Source organism: Balaenoptera borealis (assembly GCF_965194805.1).
Source record: "Balaenoptera borealis genome assembly, chromosome: 2".
Lineage (NCBI taxonomy): Eukaryota > Metazoa > Chordata > Mammalia > Artiodactyla > Balaenopteridae > Balaenoptera > Balaenoptera borealis.
Genome location: NC_138867.1, coordinates 4,803,866 through 4,818,935, shown reverse-complemented (window position 1 = coordinate 4,818,935; position 15,070 = coordinate 4,803,866). Strand labels below are relative to the sequence as shown.

Here is a 15,070-nt window from a genome sequence, read left to right as displayed (position 1 = left end):
TCCTAATTTACACCCCCCTTTCCCTTTGTTAACCGTAAGTTTGTTTTCTATGTCTGTGGGTCTATTTCTGTTTTGTGTATAAGTAAGTTCATCTATATCATTTTTTAGACTCCACATATAAGCTATATCATATATCATAGCTATATCAAGATATTCGTCTTTGTCTGGTTTACTTCACTTGTGTGATAATCTCTAGGTCCATTCACGTTGCTGCAAATGGCATTATTTCATTTCTTTTTTATGGCTGAGTAGTATTCCATTGTATACATGTGCCACGTCTTTATCCATTCATCTCTCGATGGACATTTAGGTGGCTTCCATGTCCTGGCTACTGTGAATAGTGCTGCTATGAACATTGGGGTGCATGTATCTTTTCAAATTATGGTTTTCTCCGGATATATGCCCAGGAGTATCCTTAAGTGACTATCCTTAAAAATTATTTAAGAAAACTTTTTGAGATTCTGAGGAGAAAGCACTACATCTTCTCCCAAGTAGGCTGGGGGGAATGCCTAGGTGCACGTAGACACACAAACATGAACACGCATACGTACAATTTTGAGTCTAATTTCATGCAGATCACAGACCTGTGGAGCCAGTCAGTGGGGTGGTCGGGGGCAAGACCCTTGTGTGAAATAGACACATAAAATGTCCGCTGAAGCACCAGTTGTATTTCTGAGAACAATCCCATGTTTATCACAATTTTACATTTTACCGATGGAGAGCGTGGCTTACGAAAGAGGCTTTATCTTGGACAGTGTGATGTCACGATAAGGCTCACACCCTGTTGTGATACTGTTCAAGGAATTCACTGTCACACCTAAACCCCGTACAGACAGTGCAGCAGCATAATGAGGCACAAGAACGTACACCGTTCTTGAGGTGAAAATGAGCCCCGCCTATCACTTCAACCAGGTGTGTGACCTGGGGCACTGACTCAGGTGCCCTGAGCCTGCCCGTCCTCCCGTGAACATCAGGGATGAGGGAAACCACCAGACTGGCTTGTTCCAAAGACCCAATGCAATGACACAGGCCAAGTGCCTCGGACCATTTGCAACGTAATCACAAAGTGAGAGCTGGTTTAATTTTCCACTAGGGATCATTAAAGAACCGGAATCTGCTTCAGCATGCACCCAGGCTGTGGTCCTGACCCCTGTTCCGGATTTCTCATGGCATGAGAGCAGAGAAACCGAGTGTCTTTTTCCTGGAAGAGTTCTTTGGTGTACAGTGGGGGGCTGCCCTAGGCTCACCCTCCAGGGTGCCTGTGAGGATTCAATGTACATCATGTTCTCAGTACAGTGCTTGCCACTGAAAGATGCACTGACCACTCAGGTTCACCAGCATGCATACCCATGCACAGCCTCAGCGTTGGTGGCACATGGAGGAAAATAGGTTCCCATCCAGGAGAAAGATGCACAGGAGCCGTACAGTTGTTGTCAGTTATCTACAGCCCATCCATTGCTCTGGAATATTCCAAAGTACTGAGATACTGACTTCTGGTGGTGCACGCTTCTCAATCAATAAACCTCATGGACACTCGTGGACCGGTGATACAGGATGACACAACTAACACGAAAGGGGGCTTTTACATGAACTTCTGATGCTTGTCCCAGCATGGCCACTGGGCAGCCATTCAATCCTGGGCAGAACACTCAACGCTGTGTAATTTGTAGGCATCCAGTCTGGCTTAATGTGCTCTAATTCTTTTCAATATGAGGAAACACCAGGAAAAAATATTTTAAAATACCAATGAAAACCAATTTAATTGCTTTCAAGGTAAATAGAATGTAACAAGAATATATGGGTAGCATCACAGCTGTAACTTCATCCAAGGAAAATAGTAGATTTTAAAGAAAGTAGGACACCTGGAGAACCACACCATACCTGTGTGAACCATCACCAAGGCAACAATGGAAGGGCTGCCAATCGTTCCAGAAATAGGCATAATTTTGCAAACTATCAGATTTGCAAAATTTGATCAGTTTTAGTCAGTTATGTGCAAAGAGTCGTGATCACCTGCAGTTAATGTTCAGGTAAATTCTCTGGTATCCCGTGATGGTTGGTATTTCCACATTGCAGTACCTTAGCAAATCTATTTTCTCTTTCAAGAAACTAAAAGCATTTTAATTAGACGTTTTTGTTATGGATTAATTTACTGCTGCCTACATCCCTAGAAGGATTTAAATATCAGTCTCACCCTGGGAAAGTCTGAAAATAAAGCATATTAACATGTGTAGGATGAATGGTTGCTGGGTGCTATTCTTAAGCATATTTACTTCATTTCTCTTCATTTCCTCAGTCAGCTTTGCAATAATTTAACCCAAAAGCATTATGTTAGCATTGTTTCCTAACACATTAAATCCTTTCTATTTGTATTCACATTTAAATATGTTTATGGTATGATAGGTTTACTTCGGACTTTAAACATCTTGGATCAATGATATTCAGGCATAGATTTCTCTCTCATACTCATTAGCATCACTAGAAAGTTCAGATACATAGGATGAAAATGGTTACAGTGACAATTTGGTCCCAATATATTTCTATGTTTATCAATAGTCTTTTATATTCTGAAAAAAATACAATCACAGGTTAAATCAAAAGGATTAAAAGATTACTCTTGAGTGTTAAGATAATTTATTTTTAAGTTTTAATGACAGAATTGTCATTGTCTCCCAGTTAGTAATAAACTTGCTGTCTTATGAATTTCTTCTTTCCCCCACTAGAGCACCTCTCTCATTTTCACAGGAGCAACAAATAGGTCAGAAGGATCTATTCCACAGTCTTCAAGCTGATGCTTTGAGGCTTTAACAGAACTGCTGAATGCTAGTTCTTTATTTGATTAAAAGGTGGTCAAGAGTTTAACATTTTCCTGAATTAAACAGATTCAGCCATCACCTGTTGCCTGACATTTACGTCTATTTATTCCAGGCAGCTCATCAATTATATCATTGGAAAAGTATGAAGGGGAGTCCTCTTCATAGAATTAATATAAATTAAACACAATCTTTTGACATGGGTATAGATATGGACATATATATCAGAAAGATGGGCTTAAAAAATACCAAGGCAAGCGGAGGAAAGACGCATGGTTGAAAGACTGACATCTGAATATGATGCATGTGCCTAAGATTAGCTTCTTACCCTGTCACGCCCACAAGTGGTGCCTTCTGCCGCGGGCATAAATTTAGTCTCACATTTCCTCCCAATCCGGTGGCACCACAGGGCTTTACAGATATCCTAAAGGCGGAAAAAATGGTCATTAGTATTACAAATGATCCATGCAACTCTGATGAAATATCACTGAAAAATTTAAGGGAAAAACAACTGATATAAATTGAAAGCTGACGTCTACTTTGGAGTAGGTGCATATGATAGAGTGACGACCTAGAAGACTCATGTTCTAGACTTGCTTCAACTTAATTCTATCCCTGAAGCTCTATTTATTTATATTTATTCATCATACATTTAACAAAATTACACTTTCTAAATTAAGAAGTAAAATATGCTTAATCCACGGACTGAAGAAAACTGCGAAAAATTAAGATTAAAAAACCCAATAAAACCTAACATTTTATAATTCATTCTCCATCCTACCTTTCACTAACTTCTCCTTGTCCATTCCTCTACCCAGCTATCCATTCATCCACCCACCCACTCATCCACCACCCCCAAATCTTCGATGAAGTCCTAGAATATGCCAGTTATCTTACTAGGCAGGAGGTTCCATAAGAAATATGACCAGACCTACCCTCTCAAGAATGGTCTTAGAGGGATAGATTAGCTGTAAATCACCATGTGGTGCACATGGGGAGAGGTGCCCTTACAAGGGGAAGAACACAGTGCAGGGTGGGCTTGCCAGGAGAAAAGGGCTTTGCCTGGAGGACCCAGGGAAGGAGTCAGAGAAGATGGACATTTGAGCCAACTATTGAGCTCAAGGATGGCACATTCAAGGGAGAAGGAATGAAGGGTTCGTGCAAAGGAAGACGAGAAAGAAGAAAGACGTGTGCAGAGGAAGGAAGCCCCACACGGCTGATTTGTCAATAAAATAAAACAAGATCTGAGATTTATACACAATAAAGGCCTCTCCAAGTATAAGGAATTATTTTTACTTCTATATCCTTTTGGGCCCAAAGGAACATCTTAGTGAAGGGCAGTCAGCAGTGGGACTCATGAAATGATGGGACCTTCAGGAATGCTGGTGGTAGCTTCAATTGCACACGATGGAAACATTTCTTAAATTATCTGCACAACTGTTCTGAACATTTGAACAAGTGCTGTACTATTTCCCAAGTCATTTAATAGCTGCATCTACTGGGTGTTTTCGTGTTATAAAGAAAATGCAACACAGCAAAACTTCCACCTAATTTTGCTTGAAAGATGGCATTTCACGGCACTTGTGCTTTTATTTTCTGTTTCAATGATGCTAGAGATGTGCTCACAGGAGACTTTCTGCATGGTGTGAGTGAACTCTTGAAGGATTTCCCTTTTAATAATCCATATTAATTTTACCTTCATAAAACTAATTATCAAATCTCCTTTATAAATGTACTTATTATATATTTAAAAGTTAAGGCATTTGTTAAAGGCACTGCCTTATATTTTTTTCCGCTTGTATCTCTCTCACTAATAAGACAGCTTTGCAGAACATGGACTGTTAAGAAGCAAACTGTCAATGTTTTAATTTTGATATCAATTAATTGCTTTTATTTCAAGGTATTCATAGTAACCTCTTAAGATTACAATCACTGTACCACTAAACTTCATCTTCTTGGGAGTCCTCCAGAATCATTAAGTGCTACTGGGGCAAATGTGTCACGCTGGTGGTTAGTGCTTTCCTGGCTCTCATGACATGAATTAGCATGCTGTGCTGGGAGCCTCTCTTCTTGCCCAGAACGGTGGTTAGAGATCAGAGTCATAAGAGGACCTCAAGGCATCCATAAAAGCAGGGACCTGGGCATCTGTAAGTCTCCAAAGAGACAACTGGGAAGCTCTGTTTGCTTCCCAGGATGACATCTTGACAGAAACCAGGATATAAATAAAGCTCCCTTGAAACCTGAACTTGTGGACCCCGGCTTAACATCTGGGTGGAAATATGGTGGATCAAAGCCAGAATCCAGACAGTGGTGCAGGGTAGGCGTACTTGCCCGTGAGTGCTGGTTCAGAGACCTACTGATTTAGGTGGCTGGGTGTGCACACACACAAACAGATGAACACACGGATGGATGAGTGAATGATGAGTGAATGATAAGTGAATGGTGGATGTGACAGAGATACCTGCTCCTGTGGTTGGATCAGCGGGGGATGGACACAGTGGTCCAGGAGAGGGTTTGGGCTTCTGAGAAGGTAAGCATGTCTGGTTTGAATTGGGCATGGCAGGCCTGGGCAGGCAGAGTCCCGGTATCCTCCCTGAATGCAACCACCCATCGACTTGTCCTGGGGGCTGAATGAAGTGTCATAGGTAGGTAATGTGCCCAACTCAGGGCCTGGCACCTAACAGGCACCAAACTCATGTCAGTGTCCTTTCTCACTTCAAAGGTGGGAGGAGATGTGAGCTCAATCCCAGCCCCCAGCCTGGGTTCATGGCTGTGGCCTGAGGGAGCCAGTGGTACTAAGTCCGGAGGCAGTTTCAGGGATGATGCAAGATGATAAAATAAATGGTGTTTTAAAATGCTAAATTATTTTTATGTATTTGTCACCAATACCTGGAACAGTGTTTAGTACCTGGCTGGCTTTCAGTAAATGCTTTCTGAGTTGAACATCTGTTAGTTTGTTTCTATGGAAACCTTGGACAGAATGAGCAGGAACATTTTTAGTGTAAAATGAAATGAATAGTGATCAGTGAATTGTGATCATAAAAACTTCTAGGATGACTTAAGAGGGTGACTTTATGATATGAAAACACTACACCTAGACTACTATTCAAAGGATTTTCATAATATTCTTACATTGTAGTTTTGGGGAACATTTTGCAGGATAAAGAATATGGATGGAAGAAACTATTGAAGGCAATAGTTTTTACATTTTCTAAGTAAGAAGCTCTCAAGTATAGGATTCTGGTGACAGCTCACCACTAAAGCATGTGACAGTAACTCAGCCTGTGCCCAGCTTATGCCATCTGTGTATTTCAGCCTCATTCTGGAAGCTGCTCAATTCCCAATTCCAGGCCTCCAGGCAGAAATAAATCACAGAGCTACAAGAGCCTTGAAATATATAATTCATGTTACTGTGTTTCAACATATCAAATAAGATTCGAGACCTTGGTGCCCTATAGATGTAACTGCCGGTCATTTAATAAAAATGTGACATTCTATCCTGGAAAACAAATAAAAATTCTAGTACCTCAAACAATGTTTATTTTATTATCTAAACAACCAAAACCCAATTACCTCCTCTCAGTTTTATCATACTTTGACTTAACTGCTAACTTCTGGACATAATGTACAATGGTTGTACTAAATTCTGCATTATGGTTGTAGGTCATTACATTCTTAATAAAACTTCAGAGTCCTCTTGGAACAATGACCCTATTAAATCATGGTTCTAGGGCCAGGAAGTTGGAATGCAATACCTGCTGGATTGGGGGGTGGGTTCCCAATTTACCAACAGTACCCAGGACACTAAGGTGATCAAATTTCAAAGTAATTCTGGCAACTTGCATCTCAGACTGCAGGGTCAGGCCACCAAGAAATGTTGATGAAGCTGAATAGGAACTTGATAAAGACACAATGTTTAAAATAACTAATACTTGACTTAAGAAGAAGAAAGTTGAGGCCCATGTACAGAGTTCACTCTTGCTTTTATCTTTGCTGTTAAGGAATACTGTACTCTCTTTAATGAAGGTTCTCTCACTTGCTATTCCTTCCCATAATTTAAGAGCTATGTTCACAATGACTTATTTTGATAATACTGACTTAGTTAAGTTTAACATCACAACCTAATACCCCAAATAAAACAAACATTTTCAGATGACTGTGTTGGATTTATTGTGGCATTTCCATACTGTGAATAGAATGCCACCAGATTAGTTTTCTCAAACTGTCAGTATCAGACTTTCCAAAAATACAAACTAAAAATGCATATACAAATGATGTTATAATAGGATATATAATTTATTGCAATTATTTGTTTTTCAAGCAGTGGTGTGATTTTATCACTAATTTTGATTATCAACAAGTCATCAGTGGACAGAGAAAGCCATGGCCATATATGTGTGTGGATTTATAAACAAGTATGTTAACACCCACACATATACACCAAATACACATCTACTTATCCAAAAGAAGAATGCATATGCATTCGCGTTAGCTCTTAACTTTCCAAACTAAATGGCACGTGGTACTTAAAAAAGGTTCAACCCTGTCTAAAACATCATCCATCCATCTATCACCCTTCCCAGCAAAGTCTTACTGAATGGGCCTTAAGTGCCAAGTGCTGGTTGAGGCACTGGGTAGTTTCCTTGTTATTTATTATTTTATATTCTTCAGTCAGAAAACTTCCAGGTCTTTACATTTCAACCTAATAGACCCATTCTCATAAAATTTCAGTAGGAGTTCATTTAAAAAATTAACTTTTATAATTTCTTGAGATGCTTTAATTCATATGGAAAATAAAGAATCTAATTGTCACTCTGTATCTAAAGTTGAGATTCATTATATTAGAGAGTCTGGCCACACAAGTAGAATTTAACTCATAAAAAGAAAAATATGTCAACTTTAATTGGATCGAAAAACAATTTCACATCATAGGGAATAAGCTCACAATATTGACTTTAATGGATATTTTTCAAAAGGTATTTTGTCTACTGTTCATGGTGAAGTAACTGGTGCCACGCTTACTTTTCTACATACAAAAACTATAAAACTGGACAAAATGTATGGGCCAGTTGTTTCAGACTCTTGCAACAAGCAACACAGTACATGGTCCTCGAGAGAAGGGAATTTGTAAGGTGGGCGTCACCTTTGCCCAGCTCTCTGTCTGGGAACACTTTGCTGACCACGGTGCAAAGACATGGTTCCCATGCAGACAACAGCAGTCTCACTGAATGGAGGGTGCACAGATCAGAGTTGGGGCTGCAGAAGTAGCTAGAATTTGTGGAACTGGGACCAGAAAGGAGAAAGCTGCATTTAGTAGGGAGCACCAGAGGTCTCCATGAGGATTTCCTGCAGGTCCTTATCTGGGGAGTGAATGGTTGATGTACAGGATGAGACTCCAAGTGGCCTGGAAGAGGGCAACAGATTTAGGCTGAAAGCTGATAAGGGCTAGAAGACAGAGATGCACAATGCTAGGAGACAGCAGTGTTCTGGCCACACAAAGTGGAGAGACTTCAGTGAGCATCCCGGGCGTCCACATCTCATGAGTAAGAACCACAAACTGGAGTACAGGCCATGCCCTAGGGCTAAGGAAAAACCAGAACAGATGAGCCCTAAGGAAGAGTAAAATAAGCCTCAGGGGATCAAAAGGATTCACCTATTATAATAACATAATATAAATACATGTAACATAAAATAACAATATGTTACAATATATAATTGTAACATATGTAATGTTATAAATATATTTTAAAAATGGACATAATAAGTGAACAAATGGGACATTCCCTAGAGAAATATAGACTATAAAAAAAGAACCAAATAGTAATTCTGGAACTGAAACTTAAAATAACCCAAACGCATAGCTTGCTGAATTGTCTAAACAAATGATTAGAAATGTTAGAAGAAAGATACAAATGATGACAAACATTTTATCAGAAACAGCTGAGTCCAGATGAAAATGGAATTATATCTTTAAAGTGTCTAAAGGAAAAAAAAAAGAATAAACTGTTTAGAATTCTGTACTCAGAAAAAGTGTTCTTCAAAACTGAGGGTGAGTTAATAACATTTTCTGATAAAGAAAACCTGACGTACTTTGTGGCCACAGATTGTGTTACAAGAAATGCTAAAGGAAGTTTTTCATCCCCTAAGGAAATGATACAATTTGAAATTGATCTATAAGAAAGCATATAAGAAAGCATAAATAATAAATGGCAAACATGTGGGTAAATATAAAAGATGACCCTATTTTATTTAAAAGCAACCCATTATTTTAAAACAAAAATTTTAACATTGTGTCATGTGGTTTACAGCATGCATAGAAATAAAATACATGATGACAATAGTACATACTGTGAAAGAGGGATACATGGACTTATTTGTTGTAAGAATCCTGCATTTTGCATAAAGTGACATGATGCTAATTCTGTGTAGGTTGTAAATTAAAGATGCAGCTGTAATCTCTAGAGTAACCACTAAAAATACAAGAAAATATAGCTAAAAAGCAAATTGATGCAAAAATAGAATTTTTAAAAGCATGTTTAATCCAAAAGAAAACGAAAAAAAGGAATGAGAACAATGGGAAACAAATAGCAAAATGGTAGACTTAAATCCACTATGTCAATAATTACATTAAATATAAATGGATTAAACATCCCAGTGAAAGGCTATAGATTGTTCAACTGGATAGAAAAGCAATGCCAAACTAAAGGATGTTACGACAGACATATTTTATATAAAAACACAGAGAAATGGAAAGTAAAAGGGTGGGGAAAGATATCATGCAAAGAGTATTCCTAAATAAGCTGATGTGGCTGTATTAACATAAGATGAAGTATAATTCAAGGGAAAGTAACATTATCAAAAATAAAATAAAGTTATTGTATATTAATGAAAGAGTCAGGAAGACATAAAAATCCTAAATGTGTACGCACCTAAATACCCAGCTTCAAAATATACAAAGCAAAAACTAATAGAACTAATGGGAGAAATAGGAATATACATAATCTTTGTTAGAGACTTTAACACTCATATCTATTAAATTGTTACATAACAAGTACCAAATATTGCAGAGGATATAGAAGCTATAAACAATATCATCAGACAAATTAACAAAACAGATATATCTAGAACACTATACCTGACCACTGCAGAATTCACAATTCTTTCAAGTGGCCATAGAATGTTCACCAGGGTAGACCAAATGCTGAGCTATGAAATCTGTTTCAATAAATTTCAAAAGTATACTTATAGGGTATATTCTCTGATAAAATTGAACAAAATTAGAAATCAAAATTAATAAGCTGTCTAGAAAATCACCAATTATTTGGTAGTTAAATAGTATACTCCTAAATAATGCATGGGTTAAAGAAGAAATCACCGCTTAAATGAGAAAATATTTCATAGCTAATAATATTAAAGATTCAACATCTAAAAATGTTCAGGATATATGTTAATAATGCTGCTGAGAAAAAAAATTACTAGCTTTAATTATAGTTAAATGGTTATATTAGTAAAGAAGAAATTTTTAAAGTCAGTGATCCAAGTTTATCCCATAAACAGCAAGGAGAAGAAAGTCACATTAAGCCTTAGTATGTAATAAAGACAAAACAGACATTAATGAAATAGAAAAGAACCCAACAAATACTTCTTTTAAAAATTAATAAAGATAAATACTGATGTTTTGAAAGGACTAATTCGTCTGATAAACTTCTAGTTAGACTGACCAAGAAAAGGAGATAAAGAAACACATGTTACCATTATTAGGAATAGAAGAGGAAATGTCACTATAGATCTTTCAGTCATTCAAGGGATAAATGAGAATATTACAAACAACTTTTGGTAAAACAAACAAACAAACAAACAAAAAAAACAGATAAAACAAAAAAATTCATTGGAAAAGGTCTCTTCCTGTGTCATTTTTTGATGTTTATTTATTTATTTTTTTCCAATGAATCTGATCAGTCTAGCTAGGAATTTCTTCTGCATAACCCTACATGTGTTAGTGTAGTTGAATTAGTAATTACAAAAACCTTCCCGCAGATTGGATTCACTGGTAAGTTCTAACAAAACTTTAAGGAAGAAACAATAGCAATTTTATTACAAGCTCTTCAAGAAAGCACAGGAGTAGGGAGCACTTCCAAATCATTTTTTCAGGGCAGCATAACCCTGATATAAATTCTTGAATGGTAATTTTAAGAAAAAAATTTCTAAATTATACCATTCAAGAACACGGATATAAAAATAATGAACAAAATAGTCTCAAATCAAATCAACAAAATATAAAAATGAATAATAGATTATGACCAAGTAAAGTTATCCTAGGAATATAGGTTAGTTTAACATTCAAAAATCAATGAAAAATAATTTTAAACCCATCAGTATAATTCACTACATTAACAGAATAAAGAAGAAAAATACATTTATATCAATAGATGCAGAAAAAAAAAAGTATGATAAAAGTCAACATAAGTTTGTGATAAAATCTCTTACCAATCTAGGACCACGAGGGAACTTTTTCAACTTGATAAAAGGTAACTATGTAAAACTGAAAGCATCATATCTAATGGCGAAATGTGAAAACTTTACTTGGCAATTATGAAGTTCCAGAATAAGCAATGTGAAAGTACGGTGACAGAAGTCAGAACAATGGTTCCTTACTGGGGTGGGGAGGGGATTGAATGGAAGGGGGCAAAAGGGAACATTCTAGCTTTATGCTGGTAACACGGGGGAATACATTTGTTAAAACCCAGTTGTACACCTGTAAGAAATACATTTCCCTGCAGGTAAATATTTCCTCAGTAATAAAAAGACCTGCTGCATTTAACTTCTTATTTCCTGTATTTTCCAAACGGCACTAGTTTACCATGGAGGATACTCCATGGTCACAGCAAAATAATGTGAAAACCAGCAGCATGATGTAGAACATTCCATCTTTGAAAGAAAAGTTTTATGCTCCGTTTCCTTAGCAAACAGGAGAGTGACACGCAAAAAATTCTCAGGGATTTCACATATTCTGCCAATGAAAAGGCAACATTGGGAATATATGCTGATGCTGACTGGTTTATTATTCTTGTTCCCAGCTGAGATTACCCAGCTGAGGAGATAAGAATCCAGTTCTGGCACATGGCTGTAATTGACTTTTGGGGGGAGATCTACTTTAGTTTAGAAGAAAGAAGATTATCACATTAGATTGAAATGGGGAATATTCCCAGTGCATTCTGAAATGTTGGAGGTTTCTGGAAGACTATACATTTTTGTCTATTTTCCTCTTGATTTCATTATAAACTAGAATAAAAAAACCCTCAAAAATAGTTAATTTCATTTAATTTAGGGTAGCTTTCCTAGTGGTTTAGTAGGGCAAGCTGTGAAATCTCGGTTTTCCCTTGTCTAGCGAGAGCACATGTCTCTGTGTTATATGAGGAATTTATATGAGGAAACCAGTCTGCTGGTGTCCCTGGGGTCAATGGAGTTCTATGAAAGACTTCTCTAGAAACACTTAATTTGAGGAATTTAATAATCAGAAGTCCCAGATAGGCTACTGCTTTATAGTAAATTTTGTCTATCTGAGGAAGGTAAGGGGGGCGGGGGGACATTGTTTCTTAAATACCATTTGAAAGGAATGCAGTGTATTAATTTGCCATCTTACACCAACCAAGAGTTCTCGCTGAGCTCCCACATGATAAATCAGAAAGAAAGAACTGACCCAACAGGCCAAGTCAGTACTTGAGAGGAAACTGATCCCCACAACAGTATCCACTGTCATTTTCTTTGCCAGTAAAACATGTGTTTCCTGTTATATAGGACCAGCCCTAACATACAGGATTTGACATTTGGTAGGTACCCAATAAACGCAGAATACATCAATGTCAGCTTCACTGAATAAAACGGTTTTATGAAGAATTTTACATTGAACATTTGCCAAGAGTCACTTGCCTTTTTAAAATCCAGCATGCAGAGCTTGGCTTTCTCTCCAAATTGCCACTTGCACTGTGTGTTTGCATCGTATAACTCTCCCGGCAGCTTCTCAGGATACTTGTATTCCTTCACAGGCTTTGGCTGATCAGCAAGGCATGTAGCTTGGGCAGTGCTAAAACAAAGAGGAACTACTGGTGATGCTGGAAATTACCAAAGATGTAACTTCAATCATGTAATTCAATGAATGAATTACATGTAATTACACGTAATTCAATCACGCCTTTTCTTTCTCATGCAATTTTACCCCATGTCTTGTATAAAGAAGAGGGGACATTTTTCTCCTGAGGTCCAATATACCTTTTATCTTAATTCTATTAAAATATAGAGGCCACATTTTCTGAAATTGTTCATAATATGTTTCACCTTTTCCAGGGAGGCAATTTGTTCTTCATCGGATTTCTCAAACCTATCATGGGGAGAGTGAAATGGGATAATACAACCAGATGTTTGATGTGAGGAGCTTCTATAACAGACACCTTAAAAAGTACACTTCTTGCTAGGAACAATAAAACGATGAAATGGGCACTGTAAACAGCAAAACACAATCAGCCAATTTCAAAGGCTGGAATTTTCTTTCTTTCTTCCCTCCTTCCTTCCTTTCCTGCACAATAGCTTCCAGCTTCCACATGGAGCATTGCAATGATTTCCACCAGAAATGCTCTATACGCAGGCTGATTTCTGACTAGATTCCAAAGTCAAGAAGAAAATTAATTCTCCTTAAGTTCCCTAGAAGATGGGCTAAAGGCCAACTAATGATTTCTTCCTCCACAAATAGGGTATCCTCTTCCCTACCAGAGACAGGCTTCAGTATAATTTTTGCATTTGGAGGGAGGAGAAACAAGTGTTTGTAAATAGCAACTAAATCCTATTTACAAATTTCAATAAGCAAAAACTAAAAACAAACAAAAACAAAACACCTCTGTAATCACAATAAACTTAACAACAGTAGATCTGCCTAAGCATCCCCAAACTTTTCTTTGTGTGGTGGTCCACCTTGATCGGAATCTTTCTGGCCCCAGTCTCCAGGACCCGGGTCCCAGATTCTATTGCCTTGGAGCCCACTGATGCATGTGTGCCCTTAATTAATATCCACATACATAAAACATGAGGAAGGGCACCAGTCACTGTGGACAGGACATTAAACATACATGCAAGGAGGTCAGAAGCCTTTTAATAGATTAAATCAAAGGCTTGGAAAGTGCTAAGAGCAGTGACTGGCTCACTGTGAGTGTTGAATAAATGATCTTTCTATTACTGCTACGATGATCATGATGTAAGGGTCTATAAGTAGAGAAAAATGAATAAAAGCATAACTAACACTCCATGACAGGAGTGATTTGGCAACTTTGGAATTCCATAGCACCTCTCTCTAATGATCTCAAATGATTCCTATATACTAGTTAGATGTTCCCCATTACCTCCCTAAAGTTACATCAGGGTTGGCAATACTATTCCCATTGCATAGAAAGGAAACTAGGAAAAGTCAGTTACATTGATGAACCCAAGCAAGAGACTGAAAAAAACTTTTTAAAGTTCACGGGTTCAGGATTTTTTATAGTTTGATCAAATGTAACCTATTATTTATTATTCATCCTTAAAATTTAATTCAAAGAGGACTTCCACTTTTAACTATGGTGGACCAGCACGTATGAGACTGATTGTTCTACAAGCATCAGAAGGCTATCAAAGTAAAAAGAACATGAGGGATGAACATTTCCAGAGCAAAGGAAAGTAGAGAAGTGAACCCAACACCCAGTAATATTTTTCTCCTCAAGGAATTTAATGAGTCATAAAAAGCTGTTAAGAAGCCTAGTGGCTGAGTGGAAAGTGGTCCTTACGAGGCTGAGGAGCTGAGCAGGGTGTTGGCAATCTGGTGGGGCTGGGAGATAAAGATTGAAATTGTGGGTCGGCCCTGGTAAACAAGATTTTCACGGAAGCCATACTAGGTCTTTGCTGAAGGTGTAAAGAAATAACTTGAAAGGCTGGTTTAGGAAGACCGAATGCCAGAGTGACATCAGCTCAACCCCAAAGTGACTTACTGATAAACTGCAACTGCCCTGTCTGCTAGAAAGAAAAGATAACATCATTTGGGGGTCTATCTTGTCTTTAATTTTTTCATTAACAATATCCTTCGTTTGTTCAAAATTACCAAATGTATTGGGAGATGAGACCAAAGCATTGAAACCCCAGAGAATACACAAATAATAGACACAGATTCATAAGGAATCCAGATATTGGAGTAGTCAGAAATGGAGTTTAAAATTATTATGGTTATTAGCTTTGAG

General features: G+C 37.6%; 1 protein-coding gene and 1 long non-coding RNA gene across 7 annotated transcripts in view; one reads left to right on the top strand and one right to left on the bottom strand.

Moving 5' to 3' along the window:
* The window catches only part of LOC309623421, a 720,194-nt gene that overhangs the window by 559,030 nt on the left and 146,094 nt on the right, over nucleotides 1-15,070 (top strand). The gene's annotated exons all lie outside the window — the stretch shown is intronic.
* ADAMTS16 (ADAM metallopeptidase with thrombospondin type 1 motif 16) overlaps nucleotides 1-15,070 on the bottom strand; it is a 160,340-nt gene that overhangs the window by 78,775 nt on the left and 66,495 nt on the right. For all 6 annotated transcript variants that reach the window (XM_082380311.1, XM_082380313.1, XM_082380312.1 and 3 more), the window contains 2 exons: nucleotides 12,744-12,897; nucleotides 3,142-3,237 (listed from right to left, as the gene is read on the bottom strand). In XM_082380311.1, the coding sequence (XP_082236437.1) occupies nucleotides 3,142-3,237; nucleotides 12,744-12,897 (250 nt within the window). The remainder of the gene's footprint in view (nucleotides 1-3,141; nucleotides 3,238-12,743; nucleotides 12,898-15,070) is intronic.